The sequence below is a fragment of the Cheilinus undulatus genome, linkage group 14 (genome assembly GCF_018320785.1).
Source record: "Cheilinus undulatus linkage group 14, ASM1832078v1, whole genome shotgun sequence".
NCBI lineage: Eukaryota > Metazoa > Chordata > Actinopteri > Labriformes > Labridae > Cheilinus > Cheilinus undulatus.
Genome location: NC_054878.1, coordinates 35,658,528 through 35,683,750, shown reverse-complemented (window position 1 = coordinate 35,683,750; position 25,223 = coordinate 35,658,528). Strand labels below are relative to the sequence as shown.

At 39.2% G+C, this 25,223-nt stretch overlaps 1 protein-coding gene across 10 annotated transcripts in view; it reads right to left on the bottom strand.

Moving 5' to 3' along the window:
• The window catches only part of lama2 (laminin, alpha 2), a 356,517-nt gene that overhangs the window by 16,013 nt on the left and 315,281 nt on the right, over positions 1-25,223 (bottom strand). For 5 of the 10 annotated variants that reach the window (XM_041805224.1, XM_041805230.1, XM_041805225.1 and 2 more), the window contains 8 exons: positions 24,084-24,222; positions 23,699-23,710; positions 22,830-22,950; positions 20,975-21,130; positions 17,284-17,322; positions 10,607-10,758; positions 10,323-10,499; positions 4,683-4,875 (listed from right to left, as the gene is read on the bottom strand). In XM_041805224.1, the coding sequence (XP_041661158.1) occupies positions 4,683-4,875; positions 10,323-10,499; positions 10,607-10,758; positions 17,284-17,322; positions 20,975-21,130; positions 22,830-22,950; positions 23,699-23,710; positions 24,084-24,222 (989 nt within the window). The remainder of the gene's footprint in view (positions 1-4,682; positions 4,876-10,322; positions 10,500-10,606; positions 10,759-17,283; positions 17,323-20,974; positions 21,131-22,829; positions 22,951-23,698; positions 23,711-24,083; positions 24,223-25,223) is intronic. The other 5 variants (XM_041805227.1, XM_041805229.1, XM_041805232.1 and 2 more) reach the window with 2 other exon arrangements.

The following is a 25,223-nucleotide window of genomic DNA, read 5'->3' as shown; positions in this document are numbered from 1 at the left end:
AGTCTGGCTGCAGACCACTACTGTGAGACATCACCTCTGTCAGGACAGAAATAAACTCCTTTTTCCCCACATGAAAAGTTGTGATTTTCATCAAAATCTTTACCCAGTGTCTGTGAGTACTGTAATTAACAGCTCAGCCAAGAGCTATCTACATGTAGAAGCCACCTGGGCTGCTACTATATGGTAGGGTTGGGTATAGGTTGGGATATTTTCCTATACACGTGCCTAATTGATACCGTTTAAACGGTGCCAGTGCCAAAACAGTGCCTTAATCAATACTTTTAAGAGGAAAAAGTGTGTTGGAAGTCTAACTAACGATCAGAGAAATATATTCATGTTCGTGATCTGTCAAAGTAAATTAGGTAGACACAAATTCCATAATTTATTTGGTGCCATTAATTTGGAGTGGCAGGGGATCGTATCAAAATTAAGCACCGAAATCTGTGATCTAATCTAGTCCACCAGGTTTTGGATGTGTTGGAACCAGTACCATAATGGTGCCAGATTTTCATAGTTATTCCTACTGTTTCCAGGAAATAGGTCAACACAGGCGCCATCTTGGAGAGGTGCAGTCATGATGTCTATCCACAAACATGCATCAGTTTTGTAGATATCTACTGATCAGAGACATCACTGTGACAGCCTGGGATTGTGGATCATGTCGACTTTTTTTCCCTGAGATTATAAATAACCCAGGTTTTTTTTATAACACACAAACTTCTCTTCCAGAGTGGCATAATCCATCATTTCCCTCTCTTGTGCTCGTGCTAGTCTACCTTGGGGGATTATGACACTATGGCTCAAACTCAGTTTTGGTATCGAGAACATGAATGGGTTTTTACTTCCAGAACCACACTATTAAGCTCTACTTGCAGTCAAAAAGCCAGAGCAGCATCAACATGTTTATAAGCATTCAGCCCTCTAATCAGCTTCAAGCAGGAAATGATGTCATAGGCTTGAAGAGGTAAAAGAAGCAGTGGAGAAGCGTGTATATTTTACCCCCATCCCCCTTTTAACATTGAAGTGAAAATGAACTGATTAATTTGATCGACTCAAACAACTGAATAAGCCTGTTTTTATTCATTTGTTTTTAAACAAAAAATGAATATAATTGATGTTGTTGTGATGATTTCAGTGACAGAGGGAAATTTACAGCGCTGTGATTTAAAGGCTTATTAGAGACAGTTGTCATGATATCATCAGTCTGAGGAGCACATAAAAACCAGTTACACTCTTTAGAGAAGGAAGTCTGAGTCTTGTTTGACAGAGATTCACTGCAGCCTTTAAGCTGGCCCTTACAGATCCTCTTCAGCCTCCAAATTGGTGCTCAGAAAGATCTGAAGATTCAGACGTACAGAATATGTTGTGACAGGAAAGTGGGAGATAAAGAAGCCTCTTTATTCAAGCCCATGCTGAGACCATTGTTTGCTGTCAGCTGTGATTCAGCTTGTCATTACCTCCACTGTCTGACAATATCCTTTTGCTGCTGCTGAAATATGTATGGAGTAACCTGTGGCTGTGGGAGTTCAGTAAGCTTTCAAATTTCAAATGTTTCTTGTACAAAGTACTGACATACGATTATAACAAACTGGCAAATTAAAACTTACAGACAATACCAATGTTGAACGAATGCACTGTTAAATTGCATTTTTTTAATAATGTTTTTATAATATGTCTATGATATAATTCACGGATCTAGGTTTAAACATGATGACATGCCATGTTGGTTGGCAGGTACCTAGAGTGATGGTCAGGAGTTTTATTTAAACGTATGTAAACTCCGGGAGATGGCATAGTACAATATTGTTGATATTGCGGTGACAGAAGCGTCTCTGTATCGTCATGTACATGTGACATTTTCAAACTATAGGTCTTCGGGGAAAAGGTGAAGTTTTTTCAGTGGAGCAGAGCGCTTCGCTCGCTCACTTTACCTAAAAGCGCGAAAATGGTGGATGCCACGTTTTTGGTGATGGGCAAACAAAAAACAGTACACAGACCTAGCTGGACTGCTGTGGCACGCTTGATGGGGAATATAAGTAACATAAGGAGCCATTTGGTAAATCATCACTCCAAAAAGATTTGCAAAGATGCGAGGAGCACCCCTAATGTCTGATACAGTTAAACATTACTGGTGTCAAGGGCCAGAGCTTAGCAGCACAATTGCCAAGTCAAGACTGGCCCACCCCTTTTAGCATCAGTGTACCATGGGAGGAAAAGACAGTAGACAGTAGAAAAACACCACCACAGCAGGATAGATGTGTTTGTTTCTCAGTCAAGATTTAGGACGCACTCCCACTAAGAAATCTACCATGCAATAAAATGCTTGGTCCCCAAAGACCAGTTTGTTTGACCAGTGTGAGTACCCCGTACCGTGCACAGGCATGGTACACTTCCGTAGCCCTGGCATTGATGGAAGAGGTGGGCTTTGACATGGAACAACTGCTCTTGCTTGCACACAACCCTAGGTGCACAATGTGGATGTAACATATAATCAAACAACTTTTCCTCATATGCTTATTTGCACTAATTAATCTATTTACCACTATCATTACTAATTCAATATAATAACCACCCACCAAAGACATGCTTGTTAGGTTAATTGGCGGCTCTAATTTAGCCGTATCAGTCCAGGGTGTACCCTGCCTCTCCCCCACTGACAGCTGGGATAGGCTCTGGTCTGAACAGGATAAGGGGGGGGGGGGAGAAAATGGATGGACAGACGCACTGTAACTCAAATACTGTAAGAAGGCTCTCTGGGGTAAATTGCCTCACCTCATATGCACATTTGCACTAACCAGCTGTCTTAATTCATCGTTTCTGCCTCATGTAAATCTTCCTACATTCTTGCATATTTTATACTTCTGATCATGTCCAGTCAACATTTTTGCACCTTTGCACATCTTGCAGCCTTAAATGAATGCACACAAATTTATATATACTAGAAAAAAATTCCTCACAAGAGCTTGTACATATCTAAATCTTAGTTTTTTAAACAGATTTTTTCCCCTTTTCATTTATTTTTTGTATTTAATGTTTAGCATACTTGGCAATAAAGCTAATTTCTGATTCTGGCTAGAGAGCCATATGCATCCAACTAAAAAGATTAAAAATAAGCCTCAAAATGAGACAAGTTGATGCCATGTTGTCTATGTATTTCTCTGATGACTCTGTGGGTGTTTGCATCTTGTAAACTGTGATTACCATATCATAATGTGACAATGTATCTGTGCTCAGGCCAGCAGGGGACTCTGGAAGGGGGATACATGTGCTCCAGCACAGTGCAGAGCAAGTGGCCCTGCTGTGAGTGCACCCTAATTAAGGGTGTAAGAGATCATGGTTACAACAAAATAATTTTGGGCATTGTGAATTTTTTCAGAATTATAGAAATTAAGACTTAATATTCTAATGGGAATCTTTTTTTTAATCACCTCTCATTTAAATGTAGGATGATATTGTGAGTGGCACTGAGCTGAAATAAGGAAACACTAGATGTAGTTTTATATTTACTTGCTACATCCTATAACACTGAAAAAATATCAGTTGGATTCATCCATAATCACTTAGCTTTAATTTTACATGAATAACTCAGGGTCATGTTTTTATCAGTTATAAAGACAGACACAGTCCAAAAAGCCAAAGAGCAGACTGAAATATTTTGATACTCCTGAAATTTATAAAATGTCAATGAGAAATCTAGTGTAAAATTTTATTGTATATTTTTCTGTTCTTGGGTCAAAATGATGATGAGCTGGTGAAGTTTCAAAAAGATCAACATGTACAGAATACCTACCAAAAGAACATGACTTTAAAGTGTATTTACAGCAGGGACTCTGAAATATGACGTTTCTTCAACCTCAGTTGAAATATAGATGAGGGCTCGAGAGCTACAGCTTCTCACAGTCTGCAGTGCATAGTACATCATAAAGCAGATGAACTTACAGCTCATAAAGCAGCAAACTGCAGAGTTATAGCTGAGCTGACATCACTCTGTGGCTCTGTTCTTCATGATCAATGTCCTTTTAGAGGTGTAGTTTAGCAGGTAACTGGGTAACTGATAACCTATGACTGCTCTACGACTGATAAAATATGAAATGTATCTCTCTTATTCACTGCTAACATGAATAACTCACTGCCAAATGGCTTCTTAGCATAGCAGCTAAACGTTAGCTGGGTGTTTTGGCTCCTGTGGGCTCATAAAGCATTAATGCCGCACACAGTTAGCCTAGCGTAGCGCTGTAGCTTGGCACTGCATGACAGGCTGCCAGAGGTGGAGTTTAGTGACTCAAGGCTAGAGGGACCATAAAGAAGAGTTAATGGGCTGTACAAGTGCTATGTGATGAAGCGCTAAGCTAACACGACGAGGCCAAGGCTGCATTTCATCAGGGAGGAATAGGTGTGTGTTTGTGAGGAACAGTCAGGCATGTGTGCAGCTCCTGTTCTCAATGTTTGTCTCTTAAGACCATGTTTGTATTTCCTCTGTGCATGTACACATGCCAGAAATGTAAAAAAATAAAATGTGATCCTTCAACAAAAATATGTAAAGCACGTGCTTCCTCTGGTTGAGACGCCACAGGACACTTTTTTCACACAACTGGGAAGAATCTGTAAAGATTGTCAATATAATATGATACAATGTGAAAAATGTTAGCTAATGTGTAAGTATGTTATTTTGAATGACTTACAGCTGGAGACCCTGTAGGTGGTGCAACAGGGGCTGGTGTAGGTGGAGGCCTGAGTGGCTTTGTCTCCTCCTTTTCCTTCTCGGGCTCCTCCTCTTCTACAGGCAGTGGAAGTGGAGGTGGAGGTGGAGCAAGGTTGGGGCACTGACCAATTTCAGCATTCTCAAAGGACACAGGCTGGGAAAAATCTGAGAGGCTGAGAGATGGACAAAAATTAAAGTTACTAAATGTTTATTTTACACACTCAAGATGATCAGAACATGCTAAAAATAAATATTTAGGTCAAGTTCAGACTATATTAGGTACATTTCCCTGCATTCTGAGGACAAATTTAACTGATTTATTTTAATCTGCTGCATACAGTGGATGTGTAAACAGATATGTAGGACAGAATCAGCCTTAGCTGACTATCATTGTCACTGACAGCATTATTAGCTCTCAGCGGCTGGGGCTTTTATAGTGACTCAACAACAATCATAATGCAATAACACTCTGGTAAATAAAAAGCTGATGAGTTTTTAACCTTGACCTGATTACACCTTCGCATGAGGCAACACAGTCTACACTCCATTGGACTTAATGTGATCCAGTGTTATGAAAATGAATAGCAAAGGTGGGAAGTAGAAATGAAGAGTTGTTTAACCTGGGAAGGATTCCCCTATACAAAACAATCAGATGCAGAAGAAATATTTTGATGATAAAAAACACAACTTTAAACAAGGATGTTATGTTACAGGAAGCCTTGTCAATTTATATAAGCGCTTAAAAGGAACAATGTAGATATGACAGAAGACTGAGTGAAACTGACTGAAGTAGAAAAAAAGGAAATGTTGAAAAAGGAGGTCTGAAAAGTAACTGGCAGTAAGGTCATACACAAGGGACAGGAACAGGAGAATTACGGGACCCATGGATGGTATAACAATCAAGCAGCTGTATTTGAAACTTAATGGACCCAGTTTAGAGATGTTTGGCTGAGTCCTGAGACCTTCTGGTTATGAGACGAAGGTTGCCCCATGTAAAATGTGTGTTTTGCAATTTAAGTAAGGTGCTGGAAATTCACAAAAAACTGACCCATTTCCCTCTCCCTTCATCACCACATACTCTAGGAAAAAGAAATAAGGTGTCAGTAGTTTCTGTTTCAGTCTGATCTGTTGGCACTCTGGAGTGTGCCAGAGGAGGGTAAACACAGTTCTGTCAGTGCAAGCTGGTAGAAGAAATATGCTGGTGATTTTTTTTTTTAATTAACCCCTTGAGTCCTAAGCTAACCATTTTGTCTTGCCTGGACTTATTGTCTTAAAAAGCTTGAAAAACATTAATCTTGTTGTGCAAAGTCGTGTGCTACACATCCTTTTATTCAGGACAACATTTTTATGCTGACAACACTCAGCTGTACCTGCCTGTCAAACCCAGAGACCCTGGAAAGTTGAGTTCTTTAAATAACTGCATTGTTGATGTTAAAAAGTGGAAGTCGGGGAATTTCCTGCAGTTGACCGCCTCAAAAAACAGAGGTCCTAATCAGGTCCCAGCAGATGGCAAAACAAATCCTGCCATCTGCTGGGCTATTAAAGGACTACATTACGCCAACTACAAAGAATCTCTAGCAGCCCTCAATGCAGTGTGCAATAGTGGACGGACCAACGGGCAGTGACCAACGAGCATTTGACATCGCCCACTGTCGAGTGCTGGGGACCGCCCACTTTCAAGCTGTCATCTAGTCAGACAGTTGGTCTACATTATTACATCATCATCACCACTGAGCAACGTCATCACTTGCGCTTTCAAGAAACAGGAAATAAATGGTATGCTACGAAAATGCTACATTTTAAATAAAACATTTGAATATACGTTTTTTTTAGATACATGGATATAATTCATGTTTTAGTTGCTATCATCTCCACATCCAGCATTGTGGTTCATGTTCAAACATGCATTTTCTTTGTTTCTAATCATTGCATTCACTTCAGGATAACTAGCAAGCTAACCAGCTAGGACTGTGAGATGATTTCTACAAATGAACATGAACATTTACCGAAGTTATCAATTATCTTCAAAAATCTATGACACCATAGTGTATAACATTAAAGTGTAAAACACTCACAGATAGATTAATCTGATTTTTAATATTCAATTAATTAAAATGTTTTTTTCACATAAAATTCAACTGTCAATCTATTCCACTTATATTGTTGTTAAGCGTTCCATTATAATGATTTTTGTCAGATACTCATTGCTCCATTAAGCACTTCCAAGTATTGTTTCATTGGTGGGTCACAAACTATCTTTATCGGGGCTTTTTTCCTCGTACCCCACAGGTTACATAGAAAGGGTAACCGGTAACGCAGTGTTGAGTGAGTGAGGCCCAACGTTGAGCATCGCCCACATTGGGCTCCGTCTCCTATTGCACACTGCATTGAAGGTCTTCTCAGGAATCTTGACACCTGGTTTGACAACAATTTGAATTTTGACTTTTGAAGACACAGAGACAATTTCACATGCTATTATTTAATCTGCTCTGGATTACTGCAACAGCATTTTTACGCACATTACACCTGTTTTAGCATCTTAACACTAGCTGCCAGGACATTTTAGGATTGGTTTTAAGATTTAATTGATCACTTTTAAAGCACCTGACGATCTCTGTCCCAGTTACATCACCTTTTAACTCCCTATTCCCCTGCATGCACAGTGAAATTGTCGGGCTTAGGTCTTTAATTTGTGCCAGAGGCTTGGCTGAAAACTAAGGGGGACAGAGCATTTTCAGTCTGGGCACCAAAGCTCTGGAACAACCTACCTGAGGAAATCAGGTTGCATGACTCTATGCTTTCCTTTAAGTCACTTTTAAAAACATATTTTTACCGGAGTGCTTTTCCTGACTTTATGTAGGGGTTGAATATAATGTGTCTGTACAGTATCGGCTTTTCTTACACTTTGTATCTAACTGGGTTTATGCACCTAGCTGGTGCATAAACAAAACGGTTCCCATGGAATTTGCTGATTTCAATTTGATCTGTTGTGCATGTCTTATGTTCTGTAAAGCCCTTTGTAAAGTCTGTTTAAAAAAATGCTTTATAAATAAAGATTATTATTATTATTTTTACTAGACAGTGCACTTGCAACTATATCATTTGTTTGCTGACAGTGCACTTTTACACACAACATGGACAAGGTAAAAACTAATTACTTGCAGTGATTGCAACTTTGGCTGAATTTGAGCTATATCATACTTTTCAATCTTTTTTGGTTTTGTTTCCTTTAATGTTTTCTGTTTTAATTTAATCACACCCCTTCTACTAAAGTGTGACCACAGATAAGCAGGTAGATATCATACAGGTCTAAATACCAGGACGGTGGGGTTTAAAAGGGTGAAATGAGGTGAGTAACAAACAAAAGGAAACAAAAGGAAACACACAAATAGGAAAATGGGTGTAATCTGAGTTATGAGCATGTTTATGATATTGGACAGCTTCTATTACTGCTGTTCAGGCAGAAAGAGACACCGGCTTTATCATCATCATTATCATCACCATCATCATGACCTCCTGCAATTACATTAACTACGATTTAACCTAGCAGTGTATGAGGTCAGAATTAGCCCAGCCGTCCCCTGCTGAGTAACAGTATGAGTATAAATAGAGTTCATTTAAGGTGAATAGTTTACTGTGAGATGGAAGAGAAGTAAAGCAAGCTGGTCAGCTTTGCCTGTGTCAGTGTTTCTACTGTGAAAATTATACACAATCAGAAGCTGACTCTGTACTTTAAGCCCATATTTATCATGTAATGTCAGAGGGTTTGGATGGGGTTCAGGTATAAAAAGGTGTGAAGACTGAAAGAAGGGATTGTACTGGTTTGTTGGATAATGAAAGTATTGCTTGCATTTCCACAGACACCTGTACCCCTTCTTTGGTTGGCAGGGGGTAAGTCGGATGGCAATAGCTGCATTAGCAGTTTAACAGTGTGACTTTATAGCAGCACAACGTAGTGTAGCTACTCTATAAATTCAATGAGGAAGAGAGCGACGCAATAAACAAAGACAGACGATGGAGGAGATCCAGCTTTTTGTGTTTGTTTTCTACTTGGGATGTGGCTGTTTATCACAAGAAGACGACAAGCTTTGTTTAAAAGAAAGCTGCAGACTACAAGTAAAAATGCAGCTGCAGAAAACAAGTAAGTTTGGGATGAGAGGCAACCTTGTGTTAGCAAGAAAAAACATGACAATGCAGGAAGGTGAAGTGACTTTTTTGTTGGGTGTTAACATGTTTTCCATCTCATGTACTTGTAATCATCTGCTATTGAACAGATCTTTTCAGAAATCAACCATACAGTCTATAACAGAGGTTCACAGCATACTAATGTACCTTGAGGCAAGTCTAGGTGTGCCCAAGCCTGCCCAAAGATTTGACTGGGCCCTGACAAACCCAGTGAATGGACCCTCCTCAGATGGGATTTAGAGATAGTACCAATGTTCTGTATGTGTCTTGAAACAGTAGCATTGGTGCTAGCATGTGTTCAGGCTAAAAGATACTTCATTTTGGATCTGAAGTGTGTCAGCTTTAATTGGGTTCTGATGTAGAAATCTATTTGTGACACTTTTAACCACTTTTCCCGCCCATTTTTGCCACTACTTTTCGCCACTTTTAATCAACTTTGCAACTCGCAACTTTCTTCTTTTACCCTAGTATGTGTGTTTTTTGGTCATTTTAGCCACTTTACACCATTTAAACCACTCTTTTCTGCTTTTTATGCTATTTTCTAACACATTTTTGCCACTATTGACACATCTTTGCAATTTTTAAAATCCTATTTCACCATACTTTCTGCTCATTTCCACCAATTTTTGCCTCTTTTAAACTAATATGGCCACTTCAAAATCCCTTCCACCTCGTTTTTTGCATGTTTTGCCACATTTAACCCACTCTTAACAAATTTTTTCCACTTTGCTACCCCTGTTTACCCATTATCGCCACTTCAACACTCCTTTTGTTCTTTTTGCAAATTTTAACCAGATTTAACAATTTGTTGTGTCCATTTTTGCCACTTTTAATTCGTTTCTGCTACATCAAGACCCAATTTTACTACATTTTCAGCCCATTTATGCCATTTTAACCTATTGTAATTCTGTTTTTAGAAAAAGGGTTTACATTTTTGTGTTAGACCTCGCATAGCTGTCCTTATATAGCCCCCAGCACCTGTCGGGGGGAAAGGCTGTGTTTATCAAAGAGTCACACATGCCAAGAGTCACATATTCTGTAAAACACACACACACACATAATGTGCACAAACACAACAAAGGGTATAAAAGTGTAGTGTGAGGGAAGATTGGGCTCTCACTTGTTTGTCAGTTTCGACTGTCTTGTCTGCGTTCTCAATAAATATCGCCCTGGTTGCAATCAACTCATCTGACTCCTGTCCAGTCCGTGTGCTTTGCAAGATTATGCTTACGAGCTCCTTGGCCGAGCTCAGGAATTAAACTAACACCTCACCAGCCACAAATTCATCAGGGTAAGTCCTGTCGTAGACAGGACTTAAATTCAAATCTTGTAAAGACTTAAATAATCATTTATCACCTATTTTCAGTCAGTAGTTTCTGTGATGAGAAAAATCAATCAAAGTTGATTCTAAAAGAAAAGAAGACATGTTTCATACATTGTATTGATCATGAGATTCCATATACATCCCTGGAATGGAATGTTAGCTCTATTGGACGTCTGCTCCACTTCTGCAGGAATACCGCCCAGGAAGATCCTCTGAAGGCTGATTGGCTGGTCGTTAGGAAGCGCTGCCTCCCTCTTTGGCTCCTCGTCCACCTGAACCGCAAAAGATCTGATAGAAAGTCAAACACAAACAAGTGTTAAATTGACAGCAACAAGTAAAATAAACAATAACAATACAACTTTAGTTTTAAAAACACCAACTTAACAGACACTGACCTGCCCGGCAGCCTCTCTATACGTAGCGAGTGCTCTCTCCCATCATGCAGTATGCCCTGCTCAGGCCTTCTGATGATTCGACGTGGGCTGTGGCTGCCAGTAAACATGAGGACCTCCAGGGAGCCTTTGTTCAGCATGACAGAGAGGTATGGCTGCAAGAAGCGGAGGCAAACTTTAGTAAATCTGAACATCCAAACTACTCTCTGGACATGAAACAGAGAAGAGAGGATGATATGGAGAAGCTAGAGGCACATGCTGATGCACAAGAGAAATGCTTTTTCATCACAAACCAAGCCAAGCCACTTTACATACACTAAACATTGACAATAATAAACAAATGAAGCACTTTCTAATAATCCTGACTGAAAAGAGTAGGAGATGAAGAACTGTAGTTAATAGGGGTAAAAATGCAATTTGCAAACTTTTATGATATAAAAGACGATTCTAAAACTATCAGCAGGATTTTAGAGCCCTATATACTGCATGTGAAGGCTAGTTTTTTAAGATTAGTTTTGTGTACTATTCAAGCTATGAAGAAAAGAAAAAAGATTTTAAAAAATGGCCTTTATAAGGTCTGCTATTGATGATCGAGTTAATTAAGTGTATAAATGATAAAATGCATAAAAGGTCACAGGAAAGTACCTAACAAGGTCAGACATATATCAAATCCTTTCATAAACTCATGAAAAAGGTTGACTTTATTTTACAAAACTGGAACTGGAACATTAGGAGTGTATTAAAAGTTATAAAACAGACTGAAATTAACTGTGATTGCTCTATATCAGTGGCTCTCAAATAGTGTGGTAGGGCGAACGTGTGCCTTGAGACAAGTCTAGGTGTGCCTTGGAAATCTGTACAACCATGCGCAATTAAAATGACTATACAAATTGGACAACCTTTTAGAAAACTAACATTTTCTATAGTATTTCTGGTATTTTCTTACACTATTTTTTTTCATAATTTGGTGTGAAAATGAGTTGGAACACGTATAAAAAGTTTTGGATTTGCTATAGCAGATTTAAACAAGAACTGTGAATAAGGCTGATATGGCTGAAAGTATGCTGCAAAAACATACATTTTAGCATTTAGATTTTTGTAATTCAGTTGTTGCCAAATGGTGTAGTGTCAGAGATTTGAACAAACATGCATTCTTGCTACAACTATACATCAACTAAAGATACTGTAAGAAAATTTAAGGAGGTGATTTTGCATGGATATGAAGATGGTGTGCCTTGAGATTTTGGCGTGATCTCAGGGGTGTCTTGGGCAAAAATCATTTGAAAATTCTGGCTCTATATGATCTGTAAAGGCAAAATGACCATCAGTAACAAGATTAAATACATTTATAAAAATACTTTCAGTATCTAAGACAGCTGGCTGAGATAAGAGAGTTAAGACATCCCAGCTTGTACTTGGGTGGTACCAAAATCAACATGCTTTAAAAACAACCAAAAAGCTGAAAATCAAAGTTTATTGTGGGCTCTTGTTAAAGAATTAAGTACACCAGTGGTTCCCAAATTTTATCTACCAGGCCAAACACATAAATGTACATTCATACAAACAGGGAAAACTTTCTCTTGGTTTTCAAGGCTCACAAGTATGATTCATTTATCTTTTGTTGTTTGTTTACACTTCTGGAAGTTGGTGCTTATTTCATACCTTATTTCATACCTTCTTTTGTTAGTAGTGAGCTTCTGCCCGTCACTACTGAATACATGACCACTGGCTTTGTTAAAACTGTGCAACATATGTCCAACCATGAGTTCCATGAACCTCTTCAATCAGGATTTCGCACTCACCACTACACTGAGACCACATGCCTCAAGGTTCTGATCTTGAACCTCTCCTCCTCACCATCTACATGCTTCCCCTTGAACAGATTATCCACATACACAGTCTCAGCTTCCACACCTATGCAGATGACGCTCAACTCTATCAGCACCACCTTCACTGGCTTACTATCAGGTCCTGCATCAACTACTAAATCCTCCTCCATCCAAAGTATTCCTTTGCAATGTAGCTTAAGATCTTTAATGAGGTGTTTGTACACCTTGATAGGAGTCCACCTGTGCATCAGGCTGCAACATAACAATATTGAAATGTGAAGGGGTCTGAATACTTTCTGAATGCACTTTATGTTTACAATCTCAGATCAGGGAGGCTGTGACTCAATAGTGAGCAGTAAAACAGTCATGTTGACACCACAGGGATGAAGATTATTTGGACAAAACACTGGCAAAACACTTAAATCACATTTTGTATCACCTTTAACACATCATCAGTGTTTAAATGTGCTTTCCAAGGGTGTTTCACCCATACGAAGCTCTTCCCTTAAAAAGTAAATATAAACTTTGTAAATTAAATCTGTTCACCTCCTGAAGGTCACAATTTTTTAAACTACATTTCAGAGAAGAAAAGGAGAAAGAAAGGATATGAGGAAAAACCAGACAGATAAGACTAAAAGGAAGGAGAAAAGACAAACAGGAGGGAGGAGAGGCCGGGGATTAAAGAGCAGAGTCAAAGTCAAAGGGGAAAGGGGAGATGAGCAGGGGAGAGGGAGTAATGCGGTGCTATACGAAGAGAAATTGGGGGGAAATAAGAGAGGTACGAGAGGAGAGAGAAGAGAGCGGAGAGGAAAGGATAACAAGAGATGAGAGGAACAGAGAGGAGAGGATAATAGGGGGAAGAGATGAGAGGGCAGAGAGCAAAACAGTGAGCGAGATAGAGACGAGGGGAGAGAGAGAGCGCGTGAGGCAGACGGAGAGGTGCTAGAGAGCAGCGGTGCGGGGTCAGGCTAATTTGAATTTTAATTCACTGTGTGCCAGAGGGCGAAGTGGGAGACAATTTACCACCTGAAAATGGAATTTCAATTTGAGGTCGGGGACAAATTGAACTGAGATGTAGCTACAACATGCCTCTCGCTTCACTGTCTCTCACACACATGCATGCAGAGACACAAAGGCATGCACACACACAGACAAAGAGACACGGGAACACGTACACGTTGCACATACAAACAAAGGCAGACTCACTGATTAAGTCACACATGGATTCATACACTGAAGGAAAGACACGCAGACAGATACAGACACTCAGACTTACAACCATGAAAGCAGCAGACTGTGGAGCAAACATGCATGCAGAGGCCTGAAATCAAAGATAGCATTCACACAAACAAACAGAGCTCTGCTACCTTCACTCTCTTTCATCTTTTGGCTTTTGAAGATTCTGCATGTATGATCACTTTTAATGTTTGAATTGAGACTGAACACAGGATGACTTTTTCCTGTATCACTTCTTTTGAATTTATCTATTTTAATCTTAACTATAAACTAATCTAATCTGTTCATTAAAAAACTGGTCTGGTCCTTGGAGCATAAACAAGTGCATTTACTCTTTTAATGTTAAGACTGTTTCCAATATGGTCAATATAGTCATCAGGGAGCTGTGAAACTGCTCCTACAGGGGGATCAAAAAGTGACTCTTGGGTACATCTGTATAAGAGCAAATTTGGAAAACAGGCAAATAAGGTACCTGTATGTCCACTCCGAGAAAAGAATGAACTAATTAGATTTTGGTGATCAAAGGTTGATCAAAGCTCATGTTCATCCCTTGCTTATGAATGAAATATCTTACCTGGAATTTTCACATACACAAGCTGCACACTGGAGGTGTGTATATAGAGCTTTGCCAAGAATGAGTATATCATAAAGCTCAAGGTTAGTTCATGCAGGACACTGTAGTCATTTGCCCCGCTGTGATCAGATGATGGTCAGCTGATCTCAGTTATCCCTTTCCAGCTCCCACAGCCAATCATAGCTCTTTCAACACAGTGGTGTATTTAAACATAGCAAACTTCTCACTAATCCCTGCTTGCATTAATGCTGATGCACGTTGCTGCTGCTGCTAATGGCAAAGCTTAACCTCCTCCACCCCAGTCTTCTCCTTTATAGCATAAAGCTTATAGCACCTTCATATCCAGATTCATGCTACTATGTATTAACTGCTTTTGAACTATTTTTACCATATTCACTACACATTGTCATTAATGTATTCAACAATAGGGGGGATCTAGCTATGCACTCCCTGAAAACTCAAAGCATGCTGCTTGACTAACCAAGGGAGCGTCTTTTGAGAAGAGCCTTGTCCGTTTAGTAAACTGTATATCCATTTTGCAATAAAATAGTCAAATGTATGATGAGAGTGTTCCTCACAGAAAGAAATTAACCCTTTGAAGCCAATGGTATTATGTTTGTTAAACATTTTTATTAGACCTTTATCTAATAAACATAATCAAAAAAACTTCTTAAAAATTTTTTTTAATACAAGTTCTTTTGGGATCAGTACAGTTTTCTAAATCTTTATGTCTAGTTTGACCCAAAGATTAAACTGATTGAGTATTGGGCATGAAGTCTTTAAACCTCATGTTTATCCCCTGCATGTTAATGTCATACCTGAAGAAAGGATATTCTTCTAACTTGGCACAAAAGTCCACTCTGACTCTGAGATACACTGATCAGACTTTGGAGGTCACGGGTGTAAGGTCAGGGTCATTGTGACTCCTGTTAATTTGTTGTGTTAAGTCAAAATGCTGAGGAGTTTCTTCAAACTTTTCTCAAACATCCATTCTAACTTTCAGATTGACTGACTATCCCTTGCTTGTAAGAACAATATCTCAAGTATGCTAGGAGGGATTAAATTAAAATTCAGCAGAAATATCCACTCTGACTCAAGCAAAATAGACAAGCACGCCAGCAATTAGCCTACGCCCTGACCATACTGTAAACTATGGCCATAGCACAGCTGCCTGTCTCCGTGCAAGAGACAGAAGTTGGAGATTAAATTTACTGTCTTCTGGCACAAATGTCTCTGTTATGATACTTTTAATGAGCCATAGGCTACTATGGCTGATAGATTTGGGAAATATCCCTCACAATGAACAAAAACACAGCATGTAGCTGTCTGTTAAGTTTCAGTGAAGGCAGTGACATCAGCAAACAGCTGACTGTATTGAGATGAAATGCTTAGTGATTTCATATTGTTGTAAGGTTAGTTTGGCGGGGTAGTTTCCCATAGCAACTGGTGATGTTCTGAGCTGATTTATTTGCCCCACCAAAATTAAACCAAGCCAGGAAAGAGGTGAAAAACTTTCTAACAGTCTAAATCCAAAATCCAGACATTAGGCCTCAGCATCATATTCCTACATATCTAATGTGTTAAGACACAAGTATTTGAGGTATTTTCTACAGATTTTGAAAGATTGCCCACTTTGACTTAAGTATGAACTGATTAGATTTCTGAGGTCAAAGGCCAATTTCTACAAATCACACTTACACAGAAAGCACCCCAGCCCTTTTCTTGACCCAGCACTGCCTGATATTTGCATACCCCACAGAAGCATATGACATCCAGGCAGTCCTTGTGGTTCTTTTCATATATATTGAGTAGAAAAAGTATCTGAAACCAATGTCTGATATAGAACATATATTGAAATCACATTTTAGAGAGAAATTTCTTTAGCTAGAGGTGAGAACATCTCTCATATCCAACCTCCTGGTCACCCCTTCACCTCTCTGATCGTCCCTCTTTGACATCAAACACTTCAGTGGTGAACATCTTACATTCTCTGAATGGTCAAGCAGAACATTTTTAGTATCTTCTTTCTTCCCTCTCTCCTTTTGGCACCATCTTTCTCCTATTCCTCTCCTCAATAAACTCTTTCATCTCAGCTTCACTCATTCTGCTCTGAGCTTCTTCTTCCTTTTCATCTCTTCTCTCTGTGACTATTTCCTGTTTCTCACAATCACCTCAGCCCATCTTTTCATTTTTACCCCTCTCTGTCTTCTCGTCTCCACTTGTATCATTGCACTGCATTTTTTTTACCGTCTATCCTTCCTTTCACCTCTAAATCTCTCTCCTCCATCCTTCCATCCTTTGTCTCCTGTCCTCTCTCTCTGCCTCTCTCTCTAAAACATCCATTAGTCAGGGCCAAGTTGAGTTGATGGTATTTTTAACCTCGCTTAACCTTTCCCCACACAGACACACGCACACAGGCTGCCAGAGTAGTTAGTGAAAATAGATTTATGCTCCTAACAACCAGTGATGATGGATAAGCTGGAGGTAACCCTCTGTCCTCTCTCACAGGCTGATACACATTAGGAGAAAACACGCAGCACATGGAGACATGCTCACACATATAAATATGCATGCACCTGCAAATACAACATATACACCATAAAACATGCTGTTTCTAGTCGAGACTGAATTAAACAGTCGTGCATTTATAGATGTTTTGCATAACATGGCCTCATCAGCAGCCTTATGGCCTTCCTGTGTGCGTATGAGTGTTTCTCACCATGAGTCAGTCTAATCTAATCAGTTTAGCAGCAAACAAACTCAAATCTTATTAATATGTACTCATGGTAACTTCAGCCACTTAAAGAAAATGTGCTTGGGTGCACAAATGTGGCTGAATGAGTGTATTTGCATGGTCAGCTAAAGTTAAGACACCTACTACACAATGGTTCAAAAACCACTGTGTCTGGTGTATCTATGAATGGACTTTGTGTGCATGTGCTTAGAATAAGAGATAATCCAATAAGCTTGTTTCTAACACATGCAAATCTCATTAATATGCACTTATGAAATTCCTTTTGCATAGAGAAAGAAGGGCTCACCTCTCCAGATTGTCTGCGTCTTCGCTTGGAGCTCAGCACCTGTGGAAGGATAGTCAGAAAAAAAATCTAAAAATTATCGTTTGAAATGTTCTCTAGTTTCTTTTTAAAAGATTGGCATGTATGTTTTTAAGAGCCGTTCTTTTGAAGATCTATGCAAGACAAACTGTGTTTGAGTTTTTGAGTTATTGTTGGAGATGAAGGCAATCTGATGAGTGATTTGTGGATGCTGCTAACTTGCAGTGGCTGCAGTTACTGTGGTGGCAAGTTAGGGTGCTTTCACACCTAAAGCTCACCAAAACTCATTTGCTTTGCTTTGATTTAGATTATAAAATGTTTTTTCCCCCCTCAGGTTGATCATGTTCAAAATGCAATATTGTGAAGTGGGCAAATGCATACACTAGTGAAAGGAGTCAAGCGCTGCCATAAGTGAGTTCAGCTCATCTCACGAGTCCTAATCAGCTGACGACCTTCTTTACTCTAAGCACGCTATTGACCAATCGCTCTCATGCTGCCTTTTCAAACTGCTCTTGCCTGGTTCCTCTCTGCTGCTCTCTCTGCAAGCTGATCTAGCAACCCTCCTCCATCCCAGCTCCTCCTTCATTCTGCTTCTGACTTGATGTCATTCTGTTGTCATTGATGCCTACTCTATTCAGGGGTTTTGCTGATTCTCCCCCCTGCCTTGGGCTTTCTATGTTGGCTCATGTAAGGGCAGAGGGATCCCAGACCAGCCACACTGCCAAACATAGATAACAGCATAAGTGCTAACTGATAGCTGCAAATATTTATATTTATAGCCCCAAATCTGAATGCATTCATTATGTTGTTGTTAGTTCTGATCTCAAAATCAACAACGCTAACCTGGCACGCCAGATGGATGTGTTTCACACATCGATCTGGAAAACCACCCATAGACAACGAATGGGAGAGGGCAGAGCGTTTGAAAAAAAAAAAACTTGGAGGTTGACTGGATGAATGTTATGTCTGTCACATCTTTATGGGCCAATCAAAGCAACAAAGCATGTGACTTAGCCACTACCAAGCTGCGCCCGTACCGAAGGAATAAACTCCATACAGAACTGCATAACGCGAACCATGGCAACTGTAGACATGTCAGTACACGACTTTTGTCGTTTTTGAAAAGATACAGCTCAATGCTGTTCTTTGTTCTTCTGTTAACAAAGAAATGTCAAGTTCTGAAAAAACTGGTGCTTTAGCAGCATCCACACTAATGACTTCCACCATATCTGCACCGGTCTCTCGTTGCTGCTTACATATGTCACAACTCTGCCACGTCCGAAAGTACTGCCCCTTGTCGCTGATTGGTCCTGACACTTTCTAAATGGGCCCAAATGGTTCACACGGGAGCTTTGCAAGATGGATTCCCCAGTAAGAAACACAGAAATGGGCGTATCCATCTGCTTTGCAAGATTGCAACAGCGGTGTATCCGCCTTGAGCATGTCCATGTGTGTATGTTACATGAATACACCATGAGACTGCTGGTGGTTTTCTGAAAAATGACCAAGGGCTTGTATCAACCTTACTACCAATGGTACCCTAGGCCGTGTTAACAGGCCACATCCACCCCTTATCCTGCCTTTAAGGTATGTTATCTTTTCAACAGATTATTTTCTCATGTCCCTGGTAACATGCAAAGACATCCAGAGCGTGACCTGGGTTGTGTCAATCTTTCTTTCTGTCTGGTGGTAGGCACTCATTTGCCACATCCCAGCCTTGCTGCAGCCTCAATTATTGGCCCAAAAATGCCTAAAACTTATGCACAGTTCTGTATATGGAGATAAATGATTAAATGCAAACTAAAAATCATTCAGAGATGACAATAACTACCCTCGATCCTCTTCTACATGTATATTAAGTGTCCTACGGGGGCACTCTGCATGAACTAAAGGCTTATTTGTTGTTACAGACTTTCATGACTGTTAGAGCAGCTGAGAACTCCACAGCTTTCGCCTGATGTCCTTTACATTGTTGTCCAAATATACAATTACATAGAAAGAAATGTTACAGAGAGAAAATTGTAGACGCCTGTAGTCAGCTTTCATTCAAACGCGCTGATGTTGAGATGAGATGCCACTGCAGTAATGACAGATTGCCAACTTTGAGTTTTTTCCTGGATTTGTGTCCACTGACACTTGATGATACCTTTCTGCCACTGTCAATATCACACAGAGTTTGTGTGTGTGTACAGCATGTAAGGAGTGAGTCATCAAAAAGTATCTGAACACTACTATGATTTTACAACACAAAACAGTAGGAAACTTTAAAGGCTATCATAAAATCATGTTTTTGCAGTTTTCTCAAAGTTTCTCTGAGCAGTGCATGACAAATTTTTTTAAATCAGAAATGAAAAAAAATTCCAGGGCATAGAATTGCCCTGGATATTAGCCTAACAATGGGAGAACCTGAATAAAGGAGATAAAAATGGTCAAAGAGAATCAAAAAATATTAAAATGTTTGAAATCATAGAGTGTAGATTACTTTTGACTTGTCCACAGTGAAACAAGACATTCAAACAAGCAGAGGTGTCCTTATTCTACAACACCATGAGGACAGGAAGACATACCAGCTGCCCTCTCATGGCAGATTAAATATGGTGCCCCCTTACGGACAAAATAGCATGCAATCAAGCAATAAAAAAAAACAATATCTGAATAATGTTGGACCTTACTATAATTACATCCCTAATTTTTGTATTTTTGATTAAAAAAGGTTTTCATGGCAAACCTATCAGCTACTGTGTTAATGTTGTACACTTTCAACAAATCAGTTCTCAGTTATTCCACTGACCACAAACAAAGATAATATCTCTTCATTACTGAAGAAAACTGCGTTTTTTTGCTGTTTATCTCCTGAGAGCTTACAGATGGAAACATCTTTTCCCTGTTTGAGACTGATGTCATTTTGTATATTGTCTCTGATACAAATTAGTTGATGAACTAATGACCCAAATGATGATTATCAAGCAAAAAATTTCTAATGTCTTTTCAAGTATTTGATCATTAAGAGTTAAGGATCATATGTGAGCCGTTATTTTCCATCTTGAGCCCTACTCAAACAGTTTTGTGTTTTCTCAAAATCAGTGAAAACAACGGATTGTTAAAATAGAGCACCACCCTAAGTGAGGTTGTTATAGCACAAATGAATTAAGTGTATGGCATTAGTTTAGGCAGGCTACAGAGTCAAGCACTGCCATAAGCTTACATCATGCAAGGCCTCATTAGCTTATGGCCTGCTGATTTGTTAAGATCTCTATTGACCAATCGCTCTCATGCTGCCTTATCTAAACTGCCTGGCTATGCTCTGTCGCTCTCTCCGCAAGCTGTTCTTGCAACCCTCCTCCACCCCAGCTGCTCCTTTATTCTGCTTCTGACTTAATGACGTTCTGTTGTCGTTGATGCCTGCTCCGCTCAGGGTTTTTCAGCTTCTCCTCCTGCTTTTTGCTTTTGTTACCTGCAAAGGAAAAGCAGGAACATGTGCTGTTCCTGCTAAATGCTTTCTACCTAGGCTTGTGTAAGAGCAGGAGGATAACAGAACAGCCAAACCATCGAATTTAAATAATAACATCAATAAGTGCTAATCAATAACTGTTAATTGAGAGATACTTATCGTCGCAAATCATGCGTGTTTCTTGACAAAGTGGTCATGACTGAAATAAAATAGATGACATCAAACCTGTTGGCTTACTGGTGAAGCTCCGCCCACTGCCAGCAGAATGGTCCCTGTGTCTGTGAGAGTACTGAACGACAGGCTGATCTCTGTACCGACAGCCAGTGACATTCCACTGAGCTCCATGAACCCGGGCTTGGAGAAACTCACTGTGTAAAGATTCTGTATGACAAAGAAAATTAGACAGGTTCAGTTAAAATGTACAGGTGTATTTCTATAGGAATGACAGTAAAATGGGAAAGTTTCAAAATGGGATTTAACAATAGCTAGTGAAAAAAATATATATTTCAGAGTGACATGACCAGGATTTGTGCCCTTGAGAGTTTAGTAACGTCAAATACAAGAGTAAAGTTTCACATGCTTGAAGTTTTACAACTATTTCTGTTACACAATCCTTCATCCACTTCTCATTACTTTTACTGTTGGTGCAAAGTGGAAACATTCCCACATTCATACACATGGTAGAAAAGTTTTATCCTTGTAGAAGAGTGGAGAGGACTGTGATGAAGATAGAAGGACAGAAAAGGGGAACATTAAGACCTTCACTGTACATGCACACAGGTACACACGCTAGGTCATTTTATCATCTTTTCTACAATCTTTGAATGAAAGGAAATGAATGGTACGACTGTACAGATACCAAGGTGAGTGTTTTAATAGGCTCCATCGTACTGTATGTTCAGAACATGTGTGTGGGCTATATAAATGTCAGTCTTATACGCATGTACATCATCATAACACTCCTTCATGTTTCCAGTCTCCTCTTTAAACCTTTTAATGTTTTTTTGTCTTTTGACGTGCTGAATGTTTTACACTATAGATTGAGGGAATTAGATTACATCGTCCCAAAAGTCTTTGCTTCTGTCCTGTGGCATGTTGAAATGTTGCACCTGAGTGCAGTGATTTTTTTGTTTCAAGTTAGAGTAGTATAAATGTAACACCATAAAGTCAAAAGAACACTAAGCAACTCAGTGAAAAGCATCAGGGGATAGATACAAAATATTTCCAGGCACCGAATGTCCCTGGAGTTCAGTTAAATTCCTCATGAAGAAATGGAAGGAATATGGCACACGTGTAAATCTGCCTAGATCAAGTCATCCTCACAAGCTGAGTGACAGTGCAAGAAAGAGACTAGTAAGAAACCTGTGACTACTCTGAAGGAGTTACAAGCTTCAGCAGCTGAGATGGGAGAGACTCTGCATACAACAACTGTTGGCCAGGTTCTCTAAAGGTCAAAGCTCTATGAGAGAGTGGCAAAGAGAAAGACACTGTTGAAGAAAGCTCATTAAATCTCCACAAGAGTTTGCCAAAATGCACGTGGGACACACCATGGTCAAGAGGAAGAAAGTTTTTTGGTCTGACGGGACCAAATTTTTTTCTTTTTGGCCATCAGACACGTGATGGCAGCATCATGCTGTAGGGGTAATTCTCGGCAAGATGCAAGAAAACTATGACTTGGGAAAAAATATTTTCTATACAGCAAAAGCTCAAAAGCTGCACAAAAATGGCAACAAGGTGAATGTTCTGGAGTGGCAGAGTCAAATGCCAGACATTACACCTGATCCAATGCAACCTGAATGTGCAGTGTGAGGTTTTTTCATGATGTTGAGATTTTCAGTGGTCTTGGTTGTTAAAGATATTTATGTAGCCAGGAATGTTTCAAGAAAAGAAATATAGTACATAAATGTAAGTAATGGTTACCTTTTCTCGTATTCTGTACACTTCTTCATAAAAATACGAAATAATTTTAGTGTTTCTGTAGTAAGGTGACTAAAGTAAGATGACGTTCCCTGGTCAGATAATCTGACTATTTTAAACACAGTATAGAGATATACATTTACAGCTCAGTGAACAATCTTACCTCTACATTACATCCTTTGGTGACCCCCGTATAATCTGAACTGCTGAGGAGATTATAAGGAGTCCTGGAGACTTCAATGTCCTGCAGACAGCCAGCATATCTTTTCAGAGTGACCTCTGGCCTGTAAAGGTATTAGAACAATTTCAGAGAGGAGCAGATTAAGCTGAAGAAATTTACAACTCAATGGATTTTGCAGTCTCTCAGCAGTGTAATATAATTTCAGAAAAAGCTGAATTGCTGCAGCAGTGAAGCTATTGCATCATGTAACCAGAAGCAAAGTGACGACCGTACATCAACAACAAGAAAATAAACTGAATATGCCGTTTGTTCATGTTGTCCATTTTAATGAATTTGCAACATTTGGAAAAAAAAAAGTTTTTTGAGGAAAGGATTGAAAGTGAACAAAAACTGCAGATAAATATCAACCTAGACATTTTTTCATTTGTGTAAAATATACTTTTGTAATTGTTTTCAGTAAAATACAACTTGATTTTTTCAGCTCAGCAAAAACTGCTGCTTGCAGTGCAGCAAAACCTATTGCAGACACTTAAATCTGCATCTAAAACATAATTTGACTATAATCATGGCAATGATGCCTGTGGGGCAGAGTCATAAATGTGAGGAATTCCACCAAAATGTTGCTGAACAGACAAACGTCACATTCAGATTAATAAAGCAGAGAGGAAGTGATTTTCAGCAGTCGTGTGGAGGAGCAGAGGGACGCCTCCAGGTGCTAGCAGAGATACACACAAACAAACATTTTCTGCGGGCTGGGCTGCATAATCAGCATTGCTAGCCTCATGCATTAAGAAATAAATAATTACATAGACTGTATGTGTCATTATGAAACATATGTGTTCATTATTTACCTGGCCTTCATGCTGTTAAAACAAAACGTGACAATAAAGCATTAGCACACCACATAAGAGTTTCTACTAATGACATCTAAACAAGTCGACATATTACTCAACCTTTTAGCACATGGATGCTTTAATGAATAACTGCATGGTGTGAAAATAGTTACAAATGATTGTGAAGAGGCTTGTACTTTGTCAAAAACCATGAACATAGTCCCTGCAATTTTGACGGTAGGTGTTTCATTTATCAGTGATATCTGTTTAAAATCAATTAAAAATTTTAACAAATAACTTTAAATGCTTAAAAGTGTAATAAAATGTCCATAAATACACTTATAGTATTTTAATGGCTAAATGTGTATGCAGATGTGTTACAAAGTCATTCCTGTGTCTGCACCTGTAGTTTCCAATGGTCGGCAGTCCTCCAAAGTAAATCTTCTGGTTTTCTCTGAGGTTCAGACCAGTAGCTGAACCCTGAGACGTGGTCACAATCCTCTCCTCGACACTGCTGTCAATGTCCACTACTGTAACCGTGGCTTTGAAACAAGTGAAATGGACATTAGTACCAACAGAAAGGAAAGCAGAGATTGTAATCTTCAATTTTTTTTATTGATCTCTGCCATATCTGTCATTGTTGTTTGGTTTTACAGACACCTGACCGCTATGACGTAACTTACTGCAGCAGACAGCAGAAGTAATAGTGTTGATTTTACATTAACTTACTATGCAAAGACAGTAACATAATAGAATTAGCTCACTAAACACAAATGTCAGTGGCTCTGTTAAATAAGTTGAGCCACTATGAGGGCACTCTCAGAGTAACTAGTAGAGACTGGCTGAAAGAACTGTTTCTTAAAGCATATTTGATGCCTATATATTTAGCTGTCCTCGTGAATACCTGTTTGCTGAGTTTACATTAACATGTCAAAATATGCTCATCTGACATGAATTTGATAGAGATAGGCATCATTAACATCTCCTTTGACTGAAGTTCGTCTGTCGTCTTGTTTCTGCCGTAAATGAGATGTTGTTATAGAATATGCTGTTTTACATGTCATCTGACACTGGCATTACATGATTTTTTAAGCTGTCCTTGCGCAAACTGTGCACTACAAAGATGATTGAAGGTAATATGTGGACAAGAAGATTTATTTAGCACTGGCATCCAGTAAAAACAACACACCTTTTGCTATCCTGGCTGGGACGGACATTGGGACCCCATATGCAAAAGGTCTATAAATAGCACAACTGTCTGCTTTTTTATACGTATAAAATATATTCTTTATCATTTAAATTCCTCTTCAGGAAAAAATCTACTTGATATGATGTATTCAAACAAAGATTTAAATGAAGTTTTAACGATCCTGCACAAAGTCTTGGACAGCCAGTTATTTTCTTGACAATTTCAAGACATCTTTAATTCATGCCAGCACATCCAGGTATTTTCTCAAGATGACAGAGGAAGCAACAATATCTGTTAATGGCACTTTCCCTTTTATATCATTCATACAGTTAATAGAGTGAATTCCTAGTATCA